We start from the raw sequence: 22,877 nt of genomic DNA, 5'->3' as shown, positions 1-22,877 counted from the left end.
AATCATAACACAAAAAAGGCAATCCTCTTGGCTGGAACTGCCCCACTAAAACCCCCAGGAAGAGACGATTCTCTTTCACTTTTGAAATATTTACTTCAAACGGGAATAAGAGACTTGAGATAATTAAATCGAGCTAAGATAGTTAAAAATGAATGTTGTCTGAGGTAAGTTCAATTTGAATCTTTTAATCTGAATAACCTGTAACCTCATGAAATTCGCTATTGTTTCTGTGGAATCCATTTCGGATATTACTTGCGATAATTTAATTGTTGCACTGAGTATTCTAAGTTGGTTAGCGCATTTATGCAACCTTAGTACTATGCAGTGTTCTTATACTCGGCTAAAGACATGTTCTGACTCTACCGAAAACCAATATGGTCGTGGTATCTACCTTAAAGTCTGTAGACAACGATGCTTTTGATGTCTGATATAGTAACTATGCGATGACCAAAGTTCAAGGGAACTAGGCTGGAGAGAGCTGGAATGGCGCTGGATAAGACAATCACCGAGGTATTTCTACCTGGAGGGTCTCCGAAGGAGCATTCGCTCAGTATGTTCCCGGCGTCCTCAGCCTGGCATTAGTGATTCTTGTCTCGGAGAAGGCTGTCAGCACGGACTGTCAATTAGCTGCTATTGGTTCAATGTTTTGAAAATTCATTTGATAGCGTTAAAAGGCATTCTATGATATATTATCAGCTAAGCGCAGAGTTCCAATATTGACAATCTTAAAGTTAGAAATTGGATACTTAAGAACCGCCTATAATTTAATTTATAATATGAGTTAACAATAGTTTAACTCTTCCAAACTTCCACCTTTGTACTGTGAAACCGTTCACACTTTTAGCTGTTTAGAAAATATAATGCGGTACTAACCCGTCTAAAGATACCATGAAAAGGGTTTACCGCCTAGAGAGATATTTCTTGCAGATTTCATTTCACTATATTCCCCATCCTGGCTAACAATAATGCACATGAAGCTGGTTTGGGTACCGATATAGGAGAAATTAATGAAAATTAGTAGTAATGATGAGTATTATTTCTTAAAATCGTTAAAATTTTAAGGAAACCTCATAATTATGGGGTAAATTATTTATCGTATATCATCTTATATCTTATAATTTCACTACTCATTTTGTATTAATTCTAAATTGTGTAATATTTTTGATTGATTTAATAGACATATCTACTTAAAAGATAATTTTATTTGATAATTTTAACTAACTTTTATGTTTTTTGTTGTGTTGAAACTTGAAATAAACTTCATTTGCATCAATCACATTTTGATGTTTCGCGAATTCATGATATTTAATACCATTCTATGGTAAGAAAATCTTTCATAGCACATTGGGAGCATCTTTCAAGGTACCAGGTGGACGTTAAAACATACCGAATGGCACAAGTTGGACGAAAATGAATTTATAATTGTTCAAACATATTCGAATTACTGTTTATTGCCTTTAAATATAGTTTATGTATACTTCACTGCTCGTGAATGATAGCTATATTAAAACATTGGAAGCTTTTCAGCGATATTAAAACATTTGAAATTAGCAAAGTATACAGAAGTAATAATAAGATTCAAGTTAGTCTAAGAAATGTGCAAACAAAATCACGCTCCCTTGGATGTGAGACAAATTTCAACTTATTTGTACATTTGTTTTATGGTTTATTGGATTCATCAGTCTGGATAAGATGTTAGTTTTCTGTTTAAATTCTTTTAACCTATTTTATTTTCTTGTTAGTTCAATCTTCTATTAATATTTTCTTGTGTTTGAAAAATTATCTATTCATTTACTAACATAATGCAAGTTGTACAAATCAAAGCAATCGAAAGTTGTCTCAGTTTTAGGTGAATTTGTGGACGCGTTTTCCCAAACGTTAGTTGTTTCGTGTTGATATTACATGTTGTATTACATGTGAATAGTTTTATCTAATAATTTTTTTTTTCCGTTGGATAGAGGAGTTTTGTCTCATTCTGATGATAATAATTAAGTATACATTTGCTAGATTTGAAGCCAACAAATAGTCACACGAACATATTAAAACAAATATTATTACATTATCTTATGTTACTAATTCAAATTGACCATTTTTTTATACTTTAACATCTTTTGAATCATAAAATGTTGAAGTTGTATGGTTGATTAGCCTAGAGATGTATAAACGACTTTTTTATTTTTTTTTTTTGCTCCAGTGCTGATACTACAAATCATGATTTTGCGATACATTTTTCGTGATATACTAAAACGAAGTTTATTTTCAGTTTCAGAACTAGTTAAAATAATATTTCATACTAAATGAGAATAATTTCTTTGTTTTGTCACTATCAATTAGTTACCCTTATTTTCTGCTGTTTCATTACTCTCTCTATGAAGAGAAAATGGTATTTCCTTGGGGTTATAAGTGACTGAGAGGTAATTGATTTTCATGCTGAAATATTTGAAAAATAATACTATTAAATGCATTTAGTTTCTCCGTTTCTCTTTTATTATTATTAATATAAAATGTTTTAAGATGACGATAGTGCCTGAACAAGATTCGTACAACCTGAATATGAATTAGCTTCAATGGCCATTTTGTACTAAATTTTTCCTCCTTCCTTCCCATTTCTGGCATACGGGGTACGGCAGCAATGGGGATTAGGCATGCTGCTGCCTCCAATAATTTTCTTTATTTATGGGGTTCAACCGTGGTGCAGCCCAGCACTCGGGTGAGCTCCTTTTAGATGGGGCTGCACCTTATCCACCTGCATCTGTCCAGGGCACGCAGCCATCTCCAGCCCTTCTTGTCTTAGTCTGCATCTGCTTCTTCACCTTCATCTTCTTGTCTTGGTGGCTGGCCAGTTCCTGGGTCGAGCTCTTCCTAACGTAAAGTGTGTCAGGCCGATCACCTCCTTCCGCCCGTAGATGAATTCCCTGAAGAAGGGATAATTCTCCTCCTCCTTCAGACGAGGGAAGTCCGACTCGGCGAGAGCGAATATCCCGGTTTTCCTCAGCAACCTGGCACGAAGTCCTTCCATATGGTGCAATTTAACACTTCATGCTCCTGAACTATGGAATTCAAGAATATATGTACTTAAGATTCACTTCTTGTTTGCATAGCTTGTGAAGAAACAGCAAAATGGCATTGTTCAGAAATTAAATTATTTAGTGATTAATTTATTTTTTTCTGATAGACCCTTTTTTGTTTTAGCTATATTATACCTTCCCCTCTCTAGAGAAAATTTTTGGTCATATGTAAACGTGTTGCATTCTTCTTCTTTAAGCGCACGTGTTGTATATAGCTACTCCACTCCTTTACTGATCTCAGGTTAATAAATATTCAATTATACAACTCTTGTATCCCCTGTGGTTGCGTCATTATAATTATGTTGCTAGTAGTCGTATAGAAAGTCATTTAAATGAAATATAGATTATACTAGTGGACTACCAAGTGGTAGGGACGGACATAATGTTTTCTTACTAAATATAAGTGTGAGCTTATAGTAAGTATATAATATATACTATCATTATCGTTTTTTTTTTTCTTCATCTTCCTTTATTCTTTTTCGTTTTATTTGTCTTCAATAAAACTTATTTTAAACTAAAAATAAAATACTGTGTGAAGTTTTTTATGATGTTCCTTACATTCTATAAATATTTTATTACATTTGCTCCCTCGCTAACTTCGGATTTGCGCAAAGTTACTCATTACTACTAGTATCAATTTCATCAGACTCCTTCCTCTACTTTCTTCGCTTACACCTACATGTTAGGTACCAACAATTGGATGAATGTTAGGGGTTCGCATTCATATGTCTCTTAGGTTTTTTTTGTTTTTTTTAATAGATAGATTTATTTATTGATAGATATTACAATCTGCCACACAGTTGTGGGCAATAGGTAATATTGATAAATGATCACATACATACTAAAATAAAAAAATAAATAAAATAAAAAAATAATAATAAAAAAAAGACTCTTAAAATATATACAAACAAAAGGATAGACAAATGAACATAATCAGACTATCTGTATGAAAAATAAATAAATAAAATAACATAATGATAAAATAATATATACAATCTCTTAGGTTTTAGCAACGGCTCACCACGAAGATTGTAACAAGTCCAATCCTTGGTAATAATAATGGACACATTTCGATGATAATTTTTTTAAAAATTTTATAGTGAATTTAGCTACCTTTCAAATGATTTATCTTTATTAATTCATAGTTAGCTTATGGAGAAAACAGTAGCTAATCAGTAGATTGAAAATGTGAATATGTATTGAATCACAGTTCAACTTTTTTTTAAGTGATTGCATAATTATGTAATAGTAGATATTATATTAAAAGACGATAATTATTGTAAATTATTACATTTTAATGTTTAAATTAAATAATTGATATATTATTGTAGTAACTTTGGGGTGGTTAGTAACTGTGATATATTTAAATGAAGATATATTCAATTTATACTTTGTAATCCTGGAGGTGAATAGAAAAAAAACCACAGCATTAAAACGTGAGCGTACGTTTTACGATCCTTCATAGAAACTCATGTTTTATTTTTTTCTCCCATTCCTTTGTTCCACTTACGTTAATAAACGTTCTCCAATGGTTGCGTATTGTTGTAACAAAAGAATAACCTTTAAAATTACCACCATGAGGTCGCTCGTCAACATTCTTCCAGGAGATGGCCTTGAAGTGCTAACTATGGACCTGGATTACTTTACCGAGAACTACCGTCGATTACTGATTGATCTTTTATCTCAACGATATTAAATTACGAAACATCGTGAAGAAACCAGTCCATGGTATTCTCTTCGAATCATCAGATGAACGGCTTCTTCTTTCGGTGGCGATAATAGAATACTTTCCATCTTGTCTGCCAATTGAATTCCGTGGCCAACATTCGACCGATAAAACGAACTTCTCCGTTATCTTCGTGTGCCTTTGAGTTCGGTCACGGACTTGGATCTCACTCGCACAATTCCGTTGTTTGGTAACTTTTCACACCTTCAAAGAATAACTTCCAATCTAAACAAAAATTAGAATGAACATGTTAGATTGCGAACCTCTATTATCCGTGCCCTATATTTCTTAACTGTTGGATCTAGAAAGCCCTCTATATCTTTTTATTCTCCTTTCTAGTTTTTATCTTTTTATTGCTCCGATTAACGATATTCTTGAAAATGACAAATGTTGCATATAATTCTTTCAGCTGCCTTCTTCTTCACTCCTTCTTTAAATGCATTAATTGATGCAATAAACCTACCTTGACTACAATGACTATTTATTTCCCAAGTGTTTCGCACATTGAATTTTGTTCTTGAATCCTATTAGGTCGTGACTCAGATCTTTAGTCTTAGCTGTTTAATATTATTTCATAATAGATCTTAAGGAATGTCTTCAGCACTTTAGTATCCGACTTTTAACTACTGCGAAATTCACTACGCTGGATTAAAAAATCTAACCTTGGCATTCCAAACGGTTTCTCTGTTTATGAAATAACCAAATCAATATACAGACAAGTGACTGTTGAAACATGAGTTTAAACATTTTCTGAAATAAATGATAATTGAATGTCTTTTATGATGAAGAAAAGGATATAAAAATTATATAACTACCTGTAATAATTTGCCTGAGAAGATAATAAGAGAATGTTAAACAACTGAAAATGTATTGGAAAGATAAAAATCATTCAAACTATGTCCAAATGAAGATTTATTGATGTGAGAGGGAGAAATATACTTTTTACGAATACAAGGGCATTTCTTTGTGTGGACATCTATTCTTCTAGTTCGGTATTGTTATTCCTCATTCTTATTTGCTCCTAGATTCCATTATTACCCGAATGGGCTATTAAGATTATAAGCTTCATGAAAAGGTTTTTTAAGATAACAATGGAATGTTGGTAAACACCTCTGGCTTGCGTTATCGCTAGTAGTGCCAGTCTTTTTATGGTGTAACTGAAGAAGTTACAATGCAGTTTATAATCTGCTTATACTTCTTGGATTGGTCATTTCAAATTGTTGACCGAACCAAAAAATATGATTTCCATTAATAAATCAGTAATCAAACAGCTATCGTACCTGACTGCTGCTGCCTTGTTTTGGATTGCAAGGATTATCTGGGGATCTTCGGCAGCACAATCTTCAGCATTTTTCTGTTTGGGATGAGAACTTCATGAAGAAGATTTCTGTATTACGCATTATCGCTATATCCTTTACCCACATACTAATAGTGGTTCTCAGGAGTGCCGCAAGCAATGCTAGTTTCTTAAAATATTACAAAAAAAAAAAGATAAATTAAAATAGCAAATTTCAGCAATCAATTTGCACTGTTTTTTCTTCTTTTCCAACATATTACCTGTTCTAAGGATAATGGTGCCATAATGTTTTTTGGCTCAACCAGGGTGCCGTGAAATTATTTTAGCCTGAATTAATTTTAGTATTAGAAGGGTACCGTGGTGAAAAAAGTTTGAGAACCGCTGATCGCCTAGTAAGATATTGGTCTCCTTACTATACCTTCGTCTCCATTTATCTCCATCCTTTAAAAAAAGTGTTATAACCTGTCTTCAATTTTAAACTCAAAGATTATTATTTTTTTCCCTTTATATTAATACTGATCTTATGCAATGTGTTAAAGGATCTGTTAATCATCATTTGCTACCTAAAGGTAAATCGGATTGTTTCTTTCTGACCTGATTTTGGAGGTATAATAAGGATCATTCTTTTAAAGATTCATCCTGCCTGCTTCAAATAGCTTCTATTCAACATTTTTCGCATTATCAAGGAATATTTTAAAATATTTGTTATTTATTTTTATGATTAATTAATTGTACAATTGTTTTTTTATGATTAATTTGATGTACTATTATCCTAACTGACCTTTCTATTTTTTTTTTTTGTTTGTTACAGCCTCAAGTCTTTTCTGTCACATCACCAAATGGAGTCAAGAGGCGGCAGGACCTGGGACAGCTGGGGATAGATGATATGATACAGCTGAAGTAAGTAGAAGTCAAATATTAAGATTAATTTTATAAAGGGGCTATGGCACTACTCAGAGGAATTGTTAAATGAAGGGCTCCCACTAAAAAGCTTACAATCGCGAAATTTAACAAAATGATTTTACAGTGTAAAAATCTTCTTTTAAAACTGATATGTATAGTGTTCGTGATAAATCAGTCCTTATTCCTCAACGAAAGATCCTATGTGCCACTATTGAAGTTTATCGTTTATTTAGAAAAAACCTTTTTACATATCCTGTGACGACCTTAGAAAAATTAATTATTTTTTCTGCCGTTATGCAGAGTTGGGTAAAAATTAGTACGACTAAAACTACTGCTGGAACCAATGTTTATTTATTAATACAATCATGACTTTTATTTTATAATTCAAATTAAATCTTACGACACAGAAGGAAATGTATAAACCTTGGAATTAGTCCAACATAATATAATATAAATAAAAATCATTAAATGTGATAGTTGAGTACTCATTTACTCAGTTATATTAAAGTTTATTTATCTTGAGACCCAAGCTGAGCGATGAATCCTTCGGTGTTACATGCGTCAGAGAAGTAACCTTCGAATCCCAAAATTAATCTCCTCAATTATTTGTTTTTATTTTTTAATCTTTTAATAAACTCTTGCGACAGAAAGTAATTGTACAAACCTTGACATTAGTCCAACTCATCGCTTTCTAACAATAACAAATGCATTAGTTTCCTACGTTGAGATTAGTTCTAATCATATACTTTTCAATTTTCAGTGACCTCAACGAAGCTTCATTACTATGGAATCTGAAGATACGATACGACAAGGAATTAATATATGTAAGTGTGACATGCTTAATTAGAAATTAAATATTTCTGTATTCTAATCATTTATTTATAATTCATAAATAGTTAATATTTAAGATGATAATAATTAATAGTTTTAAGATGATATATTCTTAATGTTGGCCATTTTGGAAGAAATACTTTATATAACCATGCTGCCTAAATACATCGGGTTGCTACATTACACAGCATACTAATCAATCCGTGATCGGACATATATAAATTATATATAATTACATGGTATAATAAAATAGAAAAAAAAAACAGTTTCTTTTCCCCACAGTCTCCTTTACAATAAATTCCAGTCTATACAATAAATACAAATATTTCAATTCATTTATTTTTTCTTTCCCTTTCTTTTCCTTCAATTCTACGATTTCACAATTTTTATTTCACCTGATCGACAAATTCACTCTCCCAAATTCATTAAATTAGAATTTCGTGAATGGTAAGTATTTCGTCCTATCTAGTCTCACTTTATTTTAAAATTTACTTACAAAATTATTGTAGAATCGATTTACTTATTTCGACAATTGCTGAGAAGTTAATCAGTGTACAAATGAAATTTTACGAAAGAGTTTCAAAAGGGTGAAAGAATAGAACATACGAATTTGATGTCTATTGGCGGTGCCGGTTCCAATCCGGCCTGGAGTGTTGACTATTTTCATTGCGTGGCGGTCCCACAAAATGAAAAACTTTGACCCCAACCATGCTTAGGCAGCATAGGACTTCAAATGGGAGTCTTGGCCCAAAAAAAAAATAATAGAACCAATGCTGGACACTTTTTTTTAAATATCAAAATAATAAACAATATAAATTGTATAATCTAAACGAATCGATTAAAAAAATAAATAAATATATGTTTATAAGAAAAAAAGTGAAACAGAAGCATGGGTATCCTAGTCACAAAAACGGCCAGGTGCACTATGATTTTTTTTTAGGAGATCGAGAGAACTTTTTTTTTAAATATGTTATTAAAATTGAATGTATAACAAAATTTGATTTTGGTATATTACATCAAAAATTTATTATTTAAAAATTATTTAACAACAAATGTTGTCCGACCACATAGCAATATGTATAGGTCCAGAAATATTAGTTTGTAACACTTTTAATTGTTCCGGTGTTGTAGATGCTGCAACGGCTTCTAAGCTATAACTATACAATTTTGAAATTATTTCTAGAAAGTTAACTACAGATTTAATTTGTATCATAAAGAAAAAATACAAAATGAACTAAAATAACAAGACAAAAATTGAAATATAGGTAATTTTATAATGGAAACTTATGATAGAATGATAATCATGATATATATCTCAAATTCAAAGAAACCAACTATAACTATACAATTTTGAAATTATTTCTATAAATACAACTAAAGATTTAATTTGTATGATAAAGAAAAAATACAAAATAGAACTAAAATAACAAGACGAAAATTGAAATATAGGTAATTTGATAAAGGAAACTAATGATAGAATGATAATCATGATATATATCACAAATTCAAAGAAACTAAACAACACAAAAAATGAAAGTAGATACTTTAATGCACTAATTAAAACTTCCATTAATTATTTCTCCATAATCTAAAAAGGAATAGTAAAATGTAATGAAAGGTTTGGTGCCGTTTTTCGGGGTCACATGGTCCGAATACTGCAGTGTAACACTTCACATTGACTCCACTGGACGTGGCCGTGTTTGTAACTATGCACTTGTGGGGCTGCACGTTTTTTTTTTGTAAAGAAGTCACGTATTTGAAAGCATTTTTAACGTGTATGTATCATATTTTTGTTTTGTTTTTTCGAAAGAGCTTTTGTATTGCATATATAATGAAACCATCTGATGGAAACAATGTCTAACTCGGTGAAAAAAATAAACCTGCCCTTGTTCGTAACAGAACTGCTCATATAAAAAAAAACAAAAAAAAAAAACCTTAAACCAACTTTTCCTGATATTAATTGAGCCAATCTTTTACTTCGATTTATTATATTTCTAGAAGAGTAAATTGAATAAGCTTTTGAATTATAGCACTTTAATGTAAATATAAAAAGGATCAAATCGGTATTATGTTACAAAAAAAAATAATAAGAATACTTTTAAAGTTTTGTGTATTAACTATAAATAAATAAAATAAAAATATGAATTGTTTATCAAACCGTTAAACGATCGTGTGGTACCTGTTGCGGTAAATTTTGTTGAAAAAGCTTTTAGTCATTCCCCGCTACTTACAGAAGCGTGGCTAATCTTTCTTTCTTATTCTCATAATAATCTCGTGGCGTGTATCTATTCTTTACTTTTTTTTATCTCTCTTAAGATCGTAATAGCTGCCATGTATATTCAGACCATATACATGTATATACTGACGCCGCGCCTTACTAAATGCAAACATAACAAAAATAATTGAACATCGATGGTAACTATAGGTTGATAGTCAAATATTGATGTTACCAATAAATCTTTATATTAACATTGTTGTTTTATTAGTTTTCGGTAAGTGAATTTTAGATATTTTTATATATGATTTATTTTGTCAATTATTCAAAAAAGTTTTAATTTCATTTCCGTGAATATCTAATAAAGGATATAGTGTTTTTTAAAAAATAATTATGCAGAACTAATACGAAATAAGTTTATTACCATACAATTGTCACCACAAGAGTAGTATAGACTAATTTCAAAAATTTTAAATATTGATTTTGTTTTCTAAATAATGAGATGATACTTAGATACACCTTCCAATTAAATCATTTAATTGATGAAAATTCCCTCTTCATTCCAAATATTACAATACTATTTTTGCAAAATATAGGAAGTAAAATTTTAAATCACTTTATTTAAATGAATATATGTAAAAAAACAATTATTTTCAAACATAAATGAAAATATTAAATAATAAAAAAACATATGTATGTGCTTAAAAGTATTTCCATAAAAGATAAATTCAATATCTGTACAACTCTCTCTCTTATTTGGAAAATGAATGTTGTTAAACAAAAGTGATTATCATTGGATCTGGGAAAACTATACTAAATATTTATATCTGTAGAATAAAAACTCCATTGTTAATACAAATTTAGACTAATTTATCTTTATACCTCTTATTGTAATTTTATCTTTTTATGATTAAGTAATCAAAGTTTAATATTATTAGATACAATTTGGGATTGCTCATACTGACAATAAAATGCCATTTACTTTATCCGAATTCAGCATACCTGTCTCTTGCTTTTTGTTAAGTGGACTAGAACGTCATCAATTAAAGTAATGAACAATAATAGAATAGTTTAACGGAAGAAGCAAAACATTGACATTCTGATTAAACAAAAGTTCAAGCTTAATAATCTATGGTAGCATTAGTGCTTAATGGGTTAATATGTTATCTAATTTATTGTAGAAATCTGTTATTTGCATATAGCAAAGGTAGATTGCTAGAGATCCTCCAAAATTGCTGCTCTATAACGCACATCCGTTTATTTTAACGTTAGAACTAAATATCAAAGAATTGAAACTTTAAAGTTTTTTACAGTTTGAAGTGATACCTAACTTGAAGCTAACTTAAGATGTGTGCTGGTTGCTGTTGTGTTGAGCTTTTAGTTCTTTTTTTTTTTTAACGTTTATATTTAAGAGTGTTGTAATAACTTATTGGAGAAAGAGAGAGGGGGTTAAAATCTAGTATTTTCCAACTTTTCGGATTATAAGCATTTTAGTATAATAACCCCTTTAAATAAAGTTTCATTACTGAATCGGAGTTTGAAGTAGATTCTCAAATTTTCTAACCTTTCGGGTTTTCAAATTATCGGGGATGAATGGCACCTACCTCCAACGCAGACTACGTACAGTAGGATGTTTTTTAAATTCTTAGCGGCCTGAACTATCCTCTCAGTTTTATTGTTTAAAATATCGTGTCTTATTGAGCTATTTATAAACAATTAATGTGTATATTGGATTTTCTTTTTATTCTTATAGAAATTAATGTGTAATGCTAAAGGCAATTTCCATATAGAACCTATAAAATGAGCAATGAGTACAAATGCATTCGTCAAAAACTCCGCTTATTTAAATTACAAGCTCTATTTTGTATTTCTTCATTCGAATCAAAGTCAATTTCTTGAATAATTTGTACTTTATTTTTAACAATGTGCAAAACGTGTAATTTTTTAGATATTTGCTCAAATATAACGTGTAACACATATTGGTCTTGTATTTTTCAAGCACGTGATATTACCCTTTTTCTTTTGATCAGTTCCTTCAATTTTGAGAGAAATAAAGGTCGAGAGAGAAGGAAAGGTTAAAGCAAATTGACGTCACTGATGATAATGAAATATTCGGTAATGGCTATTTAAAAGGTAAAACTGTTTAATTAAGTTATTAGTTTAACTACAAATATTAGTTTTTAATAAAAGTTATTGTTAGTATTAAAAACGGTTTTATCCACGGATCAAAAATGCATTTATTATTATTGCGAAAAGATGAACCGATCGTAAACAATTAAGGCGTGGAAACCAGTGCATTCTGCTAAAAGCGGAAGTTAGCAAAATGAAATAACTATGATCGTCAACGGACATTTCTGCGATTTAGTTAATCAAATGTTAGTTTTCCCAAATGAAGTAGAATTGGGGAAACCATGGCTGAAACTGAAGTGTAATACTGAGATAAGATCATGCCAGATAATGTGGTCTGGATTTAGTCACATCTAATAATACTTTCTTGAAGAAGAAATTTGATTTCTTTTGACATAAAAATTAGATTTGTGACTGCATAGTTTACAAACAAATCCTCCACAGCAACAAACCAGCAGCCAATAAAAATTCAGAAACGACGTGCCAGGACATGTATTTAAGTATTAAGTTTTTTAGGTTTAGATTAAGTATATTTCAAAACGCCTAATACGACATAATTAAAAACTCAGAAACTCCTTAAAATGTAGGAAACTACAGAAGAAGGAGACAGTGTCGAAATCGAAATATATATTTAAGTAAGTAAAAAAATCTTTCTGAAATAGAGGTTATGGGGAAAAGACCACAGTTTAGTTCTAATTTTACGCCTATGAAACTATCATCGATATTGAACAATTATGAATATTAAAAGGTCAGGAATGTGTCTTTGGAAAATTAACTTATATAATATGGTCTGGAATAAAAAAAGTTTCGTTAATTTCTTTCATTTTAATTTTTAATTTCAATATTAGATAACGCATTTGCTATATTGCTATACTTCCCAACGAGTCCCAGATTTGTATATATATACATAAATGTTTATAGAAGTTGTTCTGACACTCGCCAGCCGCTTTGCATTCAACTGAAACTGACTGGTCAAATGAGTTCACTATCCAACAATAGTGCCCGTTCAGTTACGGAACCTTGACTCGCAATACAACTGTGATTGTTGTACACAATGTTGTCCCTAATTCCGTTCTTCCTCCATTCATATCTATTAATTGCCACAACTGCCTCATCAAAGTTAAATTTTATTTTCGTTAATTCGATACAACCTTGTTCTGCATTTAAGTGCTTAGACATCTTCTTTAAAACATATTTAAATCTTCTCGAAATTTTCTATTTTCCGTTAATAATTTTCACAATTTAGGTTTATTATGGCAATTATGTGATTGTGGTTATTTAACATTCCTTACCACTCTGACTTAAAAATTATGGATAAATTTGTGTATTCCGTAAAGGTGAGATTCAATCCGAACTTAAGAAAGTAGTGGAAAGCTTGCAGGCCAGGAAATCGCAGTATGACAAACATGCTTATTTGATAGTTACATGAAACCATTTTGTTTTAAAGTACAATGAGAGCTGTTGAGTAACAGCTTCTTACTTATTGTTAATATGTAATTATTACATAAAAGGAGTTCATACTCCCCTCAATATCTAGGTTTGTTTTTTTTCTATGAGTTTTATTTAATAATTTTCATCATGAAATCGAGATCACCTTATATACTTGGCTGATTATAAAATGTATTTCTAAATGTTATTATAAGACAATGGGTACACAACTGAAGTTCTATCCTTATGAAACGAACTTAAAAATGAGAGAAACTTTACACAATTACACCAATCTCCAATCAGCTGTCTGCTGTTTCAACAGTCATGCTAGTTATCGGATACTCCTCGCGATTTTTCACTGGATTTGATAACTTTTTTTTTTCGTCTTTATGTATAGCTGGGTGTGAAGGATAGATATCTATACATGTATACATATGGATTTGATAACTGACTGCAGTTTCAAGGATTTGTAGTTTTAGGTTCTACTTTTTTCAGTGGGATGGGAAGACCTCACAGAGGCAGAATATCAGCAAATTCTACAAGAATTTGGTCCTTCTCTTAATAGTCATATTGTTTAATTATAGTTTTTGTTGCATAAATATTGAAAAATTGCATTTAATAAAAATGAAATCTCAAAACTGCTTTTTATATAAAGTATCTACTTTGTGAGAAATAAATTAATTTCACTTACCTTACCTTATGTAACCTTATAAATTTCACAGGTCTCAGTTTATCTTGAGATAGTTACAAAAGAGCATTTGTAGCAAGTTTTTCATAAAAGATAAATTAAATTTATTTTCATGTCAGTATTATTTTTCAGTTAGTATTTTTCTCATTTTTGAATAAGACGTTTATTTACTACTCGACCTTTAGCTAATATAATGTTTTGTTTTATTTTTATTATTTTTCAGACTTACACTGGAAGCATTCTTGTGGCTGTGAACCCTTACAGAATGTACGATATGTATGGACTTAATATGGTGAAGAAGTATGAAGGGCAAATTTTAGGAACGTTACCACCGTTAGTATTTAATATTTTCCCACATCTCAAATTTTTATCTATATGTGAAATTTTAAGAGATTATAATATATAAATATTAAAGATTAAATTTTGTTGATAATTCTATATCAATTAAATAAAGGTATTCCTATAGAAGCTTCTTAATAATCAAATGTTTCACTGATTAAATTGTTTATTTTGCCCAGGCACCTTTTTGCAATTGGGTCAGCAGCATACTCGGCAATGTCCCGTGGCAATCAAGTTGTTATAATTTCTGGAGAGTCCGGTTCTGGCAAGACTGAGTCTACCAAACTTGTCATGCAGTATTTGGCCGCTGTCAACAGAGCACCTTCCAACTTGATAACTGAGCAAGTCTTGGAAGCTTCACCTCTTCTGGAAAGTTTTGGCAATGCCAAGACTGCCAGGAATGATAACTCTTCTAGGTTTGGAAAATTCCTCGAAGTACACTTCAAAGAGTGAGTCATTATTATATTACTTTTCTCTACACTATTTAATATTAAAATCACTAATTAATTGAAAATTATTGGCATTATTAAATATGGGCATTGATGATCAAAGTAATATGATTTGTTCATTTAGATCATAAAATTATATAACACAAATGCTTCTATTTACAGTGGTGTGATTCTGGGAGGAAAGGTCACTGAATATCTTTTAGAAAAATCACGTATTGTGACTCAAGCTCCAGAGGAGAGGAACTACCATGTTTTTTATGAACTTTTAGCTGGTCTAACCGAAGAAACAAAATTAAAGTATGGTCTTCTTTCTGCTGACAAATATTTCTATCTCAACCAGGTATTTTCTATTATACAGTTAATGTCATTGTTGGAATAATGAATGGTTTGGACTCTCCTCTCAACATAGTACTTTGCTTTATCATAGGGAGAAAGTTGTGAAATAGATGGAAGGAATGACTCAGATGGCTTTCAATCACTAATGTCAGCAATGCAAGTGCTTGACTTTACATCAGAAGAACAAGATACCATTTTCAGGATACTTGCCTCCGGTATTAATGATTTATTTAAATTTTGTAATAATTTAATAAATTGCCCAATTTAATTTTTATCTTTATCAAATTTAGGTTTTATTGTGAAAGTCTTTGTTATTATAGTTTTCAGAAAAACTTTTTATTTTTAATTGCAGAACAACTTTTACTTTTTTTCATTTTAGAAAATAATTTTTATATTGCAAGCTGTTATTAGTTATGTTGACTGTGATAATATGATCAAGATAACTATTTAGTTTTGTATAAGATAAGATAAATTATGATAAAAAATAAATTTAAATATCAATTTTGTAAATCAGTTATGTCTATTGAAATTAATAGCAATTTGTCTTCCAATAAATATCATCAAATTCAAAGGTTTTTTTTCTTGTTTTGTTTGCGGATGTCAATGTTCTTCCCAAGCTATGAACCAGGACTACCAAAGGCCAAAGTGATTTTATTTGTTGGTTTACTTCACATACCTTTTTTTATTTTAATTCATTTTGACTATGTCCATTACAAAATTTTCTTTATTGCCTTTATTATTTGTCTTCATATTCTATCTAGGTAATACTTTTGTGTCTTTAATTGTTTATGTTTTTCTTTACAGTACTTCATTTAGGGAATGTATATTTTCATCGTAAACAGCTTAAGCATGGTCAAGAAGGAGTGGAAATTGGTTCTGATGCTGAAATCCGCTGGGCTGGACACTTACTTCAGATCAGTGTTGATGGAATCAAAATGGCTCTTACAACGAAAACCACTGTTAGTTTTGATTATCTTTTTTTTTTTTTAATCCATCTGTTTTTTATAAATATGTTATGAAGAAAATTACATTTTTTGTCTTCAGGAAGCGAGAAATGAAAGACTATTAACAGCTTTGACAATTGATCAAGCCCTGGATGCTCGTGATGCATTTGCCAAAGCTCTCTATAGTTCTCTCTTTGCTTGGCTGGTAGCTCGGACTAATCATATTGTATATAAAGGAACCAAAAGAACCACTGCTATTTCTATTTTAGATATTTTTGGTTTTGAAGATTTTAAGGTAATTAACTCTTTCACTACATGCTTCAAAACTACAATGATAGTTCATGGTAATATTTACTTTATTTTATATATGTTCAATAGGAAAACAGCTTTGAACAACTTTGCATTAATTATGCTAATGAACACTTGCAATGCTATTTTAACAAGCACATATTTAAGTTGGAACAGCAGGAATACGCCAAAGAAAAAATACAGTGGCAAAATATAACCTATACGGTAAGGTTTACACCATTTATGTAAATTTATTTTGAAAAATTACCATTGTAGTATCTCTTGTACATGTTTTTTTTTTGTTTTTTTTTTTACTTTCTTTGAATGTTTTATATAGGCTGAAACTTCATTCAATTCATCTATTATCAAATTGATCTATTATTTTTATCAATTTGTAACTGAGCTGAATACTCTAATATATATTTCTATTATTTAATATTATGTTTTTTTAATTTAATTTGTTCAACACTTATTTTGATGATATATGATATGGTGTTATTATTATAATTCTTTTTATAGGATAATCTACCAGTGATTCATCTGTTATCGAAGAAACCAGTTGGAATTTTGCATCTTTTAGATGATGAATCAAATTTTCCTCGTGCCTCGGATGTTTCATTTCTTGAGAAGTGCCATTATAATCATGCTCTTAATGAGTTATACTCTCGACCTAGGTTGAATGGCCCAGAGTTTGGAGTTAAACATTTTGCAGGCAATGTTTGGTATAATGTTGAGGGCTTCCTGGACAAGAATAGGGATACATTAAGGACTGATGTTGTTGATTTGCTTATTTCTAGTTCGCTCCCTGTAAGTTTACAACATATGTATATATTTTTATTTTTTAGTTACAGTACTTAACACGGATTATATTATCATTACATAATAAATATGGAACCAATCAATTACTTCTTTACATTTTCAGATGGTGAGCAAAATGTTTGAAGCTGTTCGAAGTTCACAAGAAACGAATAAAACTTTAAATAAATCTAATGGAAGGTTTGTAACCATGAAGCCTAGGACACCAACTGTTGCTGCTAGATTTCATGATTCTCTCCAAAATCTAATGGACACCATGTCCAAGTAATTATAATAATATTCTAATATTATTAAAACTATTTATATTAATACAATTACATTAATTAACTACATTTAAATAAACGCTTATAAAATGCCAAGCTTCTTGTTTTAATGTGTGATTTAATCATGCTTTGTGATTCCAGGTGTAACCCATGGTTTGTTAGATGTATAAAACCAAACAACGAAAAAGCTGCAATGAAATTCGATATGCCTACAGTTTTAGAACAACTTCGCTACACTGGTATGCTTGAAACTATACGTATTCGTAAAAATGGATATCCTATTCGAATGAAATTTCTTGAATTTGCTCAGCGGTACAGGTACCTGTTAAAAAAAAGACTTCCAGTTCGATCTACACCTACAAGGTAAATTTAATGTTTTAATATTAACATTTACTTGATAGTAGTATGATTTTAGTTTTTTTATCTCTGAACTAAATCAGTGTTATCTACCTTCTCACACTATTTTACAAAATACTATGTATTGGCATGTTATGTTAAAATATAATATTAAAACATTCAGACAAAAATAAATTTAATTACCTACAATATGTTTCATGAACAAATTAATTTATCGCACAATTTATTTTATTTACTTCAGGGAAATATGTAGTATGATGCTAGTACCATATCAAGGTGAATATCAACTTGGAGTATCTAGAGTGTTTATGAGAGAGAGCTTAGAAAGAAAGTTGGAACGGGAAAGAGCAGAAATTCTTAACAAGGCAGCTGTAACAGTGCAATGTGCTATAAGAGGTAGTTAATGAAATATTAATTACTATAAATAAATATTTGGCAGAGGGACAAGTTGATAAGAAAATATAAATGATTATGCTTGCCTGCATTTCATGATTCCAATTTAATTTCGGGATAAATTATAGCTTAAAATTAACTATTGTTGTCTACTTCTAAAAGAATAATCTTTGAAAAAAATCGTTTTGAAATTTATTTTTATAACAGATAGAGATTGGCATTTAATAGAGCTGGTAATAATACCAACGTTCATACCTTCCATGGATCATCACTCTAAAATTTAAAACTTTCTCCCTGTTGTGTTGTGACTCAATATGAAAATGACTTCTTATTGTTACATGATTATCGTTTTGAAATATAAACAATTAAATGTGCTTACTTCTACTTATATCTACTATATTTATACTTTCTTTCTAATAGGGCACTTAGCTAGACGGAGGTATCAAGGCCAAAAGAAAAGTGCTGTTATAATTCAATCTGCTGTCAGAGGTTGGATTTCTAGAAAAAAATATGTAACTGTCCGAAATGGTATTATTAAAGCACAGGCTATTCACAGAGGAAATCTTCAGCGCAAGAGATATCAACAACTTAAGGTTTTATTTTTAATTAATTTATTTATAATTTAATTTAGAAAATAATACAGCATAAAGTAATTTAGATATGTTGTGTTTAGCACCAGAATAAACAATTTTAAAATATACTCTATAAAATTTGGAGAGAGATATAGTGGTCTTCTGACTGCTTAGTATTATTATTCCATTTTCACAGAAAATTTTTGATCCTGTTCAGGAATCCCATAGAGTTTTGATATAGAAACTGTTTTTCAAAGCATAATATGATGACAATCAGTAACAATACTCTTTTCTTTTTTTTTATATTCTGTCATACACTTCGAAAACTATTTATAGAGCTAAGAGAACTCATCCACATAATATTTACAGAGATAAATAGATCAAATGATTGCAAAATAATATGTAGAAAAAAATATCTGTGCGTACGAGGGTGGCTTGAAAAGTTCTTGGAATGTACTAGGAAGAAGTGTCTTACTTCGGTAGAACTGCTTTTATTTTTCAACATAGTCTCCCTAATGCATTTGGTCCAGTGATGTTCCAATGCCTTGATCCCAACTCGAAAATGAGATTCCTCCAGGCCTGCAAAATACCTCTCCAATTTGGCTGTCAGTTTTTCCGTTGTAGGAAATCTCCGTCCATCTAGGAAAATTTTCAGCTTGGGAAAGAGTTGAAAGTCTGATGGTGGCAAATCAGGTGAATAAGGTGGATGTGGCAACAATTTGTACCTCAGTTCATGAAGTTTTGCCATGGCAATAGCACTCGTGTGCAGGTGGGGGTTGTCCTGATGAAAGATGATTTTTTTCCTTGCCAAACCAAGCCTTTTTTCATGTTTCTTTTCCTGTAGTTGGTCTAAGAGGTTTGCATAGTATTGCCCCATAATTGTTTGGCCAGTAGGAAGATAATCTATCAGCAGAATGCCTTTTACATCCCAGAAAACTGAGGAAATGACCTTTCTGGCCAAACGTACTGCCTTTGCTTTCTTTGGTGGTGGTGACTCATCATGTTTCCACTGCTTTGACTGCTGTTTTATCTCTGGGGTATAGTAGTGGACCCAAGCTTCATCTGTAGTCACAAACCGGCACAAAAAATCTTGTTGGTTGCGCTGAAAACGGGCTAGATTTTGTTTGGACATTCCAATCTGGTGTTTATAGTCTAATGATTCTTCGGTTAAAATGTGATATACCCGTTCAGATGACATCCCTAAAGCTTCACCAATCGCACGCACTTTCATTCGATGATCTTCCATGACCTTTTTATGCACTTTTGCAATAAATTCTGGAGTCATAGCACTTTTTGGCCATCCACTACGCGGATCATCATCTAAGCTCTCCCGACGAAATTTAAACTCACTGGTCCACTTGGCAATAGGTGAATATCAGCAGAGTCCCCCAGTGTGTTCTGAAAGTCAGCATGAATTTCCTTTGCTTTCATACCTTTCTTTACAAAGTACTTAATCACTGCTCGAATCTCAGTTTTTCCATTGCGCGGAAACCTCGTTGCTCTAGCACTGACATCTAGCGGTGATTCCGAGAACTTTTCAGACCATCCTTGTATATATTAAATTTTAAAAAATAATGAAAGAATAATAAACTAAAATAACATCTTAAACTCATTCATTCCTTTATAAAATATTTACATTCAGTCTGGAGATCTGAACCAGGCTTGTACTCCCAATTGTGAAGGAAATACCACAACTCACAATATTATTAGTAACTATCACAATTCTTAGTAGATTCACGACAATCCAAAATCTAGTGTATTTGTATTGTATTTTGCTGTCATGATGGTCAAATGCATTTATGTGAGGCTCAATATCATATTTGGATTGTGATGAGGTGGATTCTTCCCTTGGTCAATTTGTTTAAAAAATATTATCTGGCAAAATGAATTCGGGAACTCTCACTTTGTTTTGAAAATAGTGGCTACCTTTGGCCTTCTTATCAAAATAGTATTTCTCCTTGTACTTTCTGGAGCCTAAGGAATGGGGTGGTGGGGGGTTTAAAAAATTATAATTGTAATTATTTCTGTTATTTAATTTGATCTTTTTATCATCGCAGGAGGAACTGAAAAGAAGAGCTGAGTTGGCCAAGGAGAGAGCTAAACTGAAGGCACAAAGAGAACAGGAGGAGAAAGAGGAAAAGGAAAGAGTCTCAAGAGCTGTTGCTGGTGTGACACATTTAGATATTCCAGCCGAGTTGGCATTTGTCTTCAATAAAATTGATGGTTACTATTTTTTTATTTTGATATCTAATAATTTTTTTATGTATATATGTATCTTATATTCTTTCTTCATCTGCTTCTGTATATGTGCAACTAATTAATTATCAAAAATTGTTCCTTTTTGAACTCATTCTTATGCACTCAGTTGTGATACTTTAGCATTTATTATTCCTCATCAGATATTTTCAACTATAATATTAAATTAACATTCATTTACTTATTATATATTACTATTATTACTTATTAGATAATACCAACAATTACTTATTTGTTTTTTAATCTTTTTTTATATATGTGTATATGCAATACATATATTTCTTTTTCAGATTGGACACCAGTTCACTCTGAAAGACAGTTGGTTAAGGTTGTTGGACATGTAGTTGAGCCTGAAGAAAATAACACTCTGCCTCAGGATATTGACCAGCATCCATTTTCAAAATTTACTAATATATATTTTAAGGTTTACTATTTTATTCTTAATGTTTCTTTCATTTTAAATAAAATAAAATCAATAGTAATTTAATTATCAACTTTAATTTTCAGTCTCATGTGTGGGGAATGAAACGTGAACCTATCAAAACACCATTACTTACAAAAGCTTTAGATTCTGACTTTGCTGAATCCTTAGCTATTTTTAAACTCATACTAAGGTTCATGAATGATGAGTCTTTAAATGGTAAAAAAGAACAAGCTTTGGCAGATTATATTGCCTATAAGGTGAGAATATATTCTAAAATCATAATATTAACATTCTTTTATATTTATTTTTTTAAAACTAACTATCCTTTTGGAATACTTTTCATATTTATTTTTCAAGGGCTTGATAATTTTTCCTCTATCATAATGCACCTCCTTCAAGATTACAACTTTACTTTCTGCAGTCTGTCAAACATTATTTATAGAGAAATTCATATGAGATTCATTTCATATAATAAACAACAACTTAATATGTTATTAATGAATCTGATTAGTAAAGTCCAAGATTGTATTGTGTAATATATGTTTAATTTTAAAATATTTATCAGATTCATATGTGTCACTACATTCTACTTTGTGAAAATCCTACACTCTAGGGTCTCTCAAATGAAAAACTAAGGGATGAAATTTTGTGCCAACTTGTTAATCAGACATGGCGGAATGATGTTGCTGCAAATAATGAAAGAGGCTGGTTGTTAATGGCAAATTGTCTGTCAGTTTTTCCTCCATCTCCAACACTTTACAAATTTTTGCTCAAGTATGTATCATTAATGTATTTTTACATCAATTTTTTTAAATTAAAATCCATATCCTTACTTTTTTTCTTTTTCTTGTTAGGTATGTTTCAGATCATGGTCACAATGGCTACAAATACGTATGTCAAACAAAGCTTCTAGAATCTCATGGTCAGTGGCAAAGAACTTATACACCTTCTTTGTTAGAATGGAGAGCAAATAGAAAAAGAGTCAATATGGCTTTACAGTTGCATTTCTCTGATGGTTTGTAAATTTTATTGTTTATTTATTTTTTTTAAATAAATCATTCATAAAACCAATTTATCATATCGATCAAGTTTCTAAATTATATGAAACTGCTTTCATTTGCTAACTATAATTCCATTATTATAGCTTAATATTAAGA

General features: G+C 30.7%; 1 protein-coding gene across 4 annotated transcripts in view; it reads left to right on the top strand.

Annotated features, from left to right (window-relative positions):
* Positions 1-22,877, top strand: part of Myo10A (Myosin 10A) — a 215,253-nt gene that overhangs the window by 158,318 nt on the left and 34,058 nt on the right. For all 4 annotated transcript variants that reach the window (XM_014421918.3, XM_067053304.1, XM_067053305.1 and 1 more), the window contains 19 exons: positions 6,903-6,991; positions 7,755-7,818; positions 14,507-14,616; positions 14,802-15,071; positions 15,234-15,411; positions 15,499-15,622; positions 16,212-16,366; positions 16,452-16,646; positions 16,730-16,864; positions 17,159-17,446; positions 17,562-17,719; positions 17,860-18,081; positions 18,317-18,471; positions 18,889-19,061; positions 21,098-21,263; positions 21,587-21,720; positions 21,804-21,977; positions 22,334-22,494; positions 22,575-22,735. In XM_014421918.3, coding sequence (XP_014277404.1) covers positions 6,903-6,991; positions 7,755-7,818; positions 14,507-14,616; positions 14,802-15,071; positions 15,234-15,411; positions 15,499-15,622; positions 16,212-16,366; positions 16,452-16,646; positions 16,730-16,864; positions 17,159-17,446; positions 17,562-17,719; positions 17,860-18,081; positions 18,317-18,471; positions 18,889-19,061; positions 21,098-21,263; positions 21,587-21,720; positions 21,804-21,977; positions 22,334-22,494; positions 22,575-22,735 — 3,112 coding nt within the window. The remainder of the gene's footprint in view (positions 1-6,902; positions 6,992-7,754; positions 7,819-14,506; positions 14,617-14,801; positions 15,072-15,233; positions 15,412-15,498; positions 15,623-16,211; positions 16,367-16,451; positions 16,647-16,729; positions 16,865-17,158; positions 17,447-17,561; positions 17,720-17,859; positions 18,082-18,316; positions 18,472-18,888; positions 19,062-21,097; positions 21,264-21,586; positions 21,721-21,803; positions 21,978-22,333; positions 22,495-22,574; positions 22,736-22,877) is intronic.

Source organism: Halyomorpha halys, unplaced genomic scaffold, assembly GCF_000696795.3.
Source record: "Halyomorpha halys isolate HHAL.00 unplaced genomic scaffold, Hhal_1.1 Scaffold348.1, whole genome shotgun sequence".
Classification (NCBI taxonomy): Eukaryota; Metazoa; Arthropoda; class Insecta; order Hemiptera; family Pentatomidae; genus Halyomorpha; species Halyomorpha halys.
Note: the sequence above shows the minus strand (reverse complement) of the source record. Positions and strands in the feature narration are given on the sequence as shown.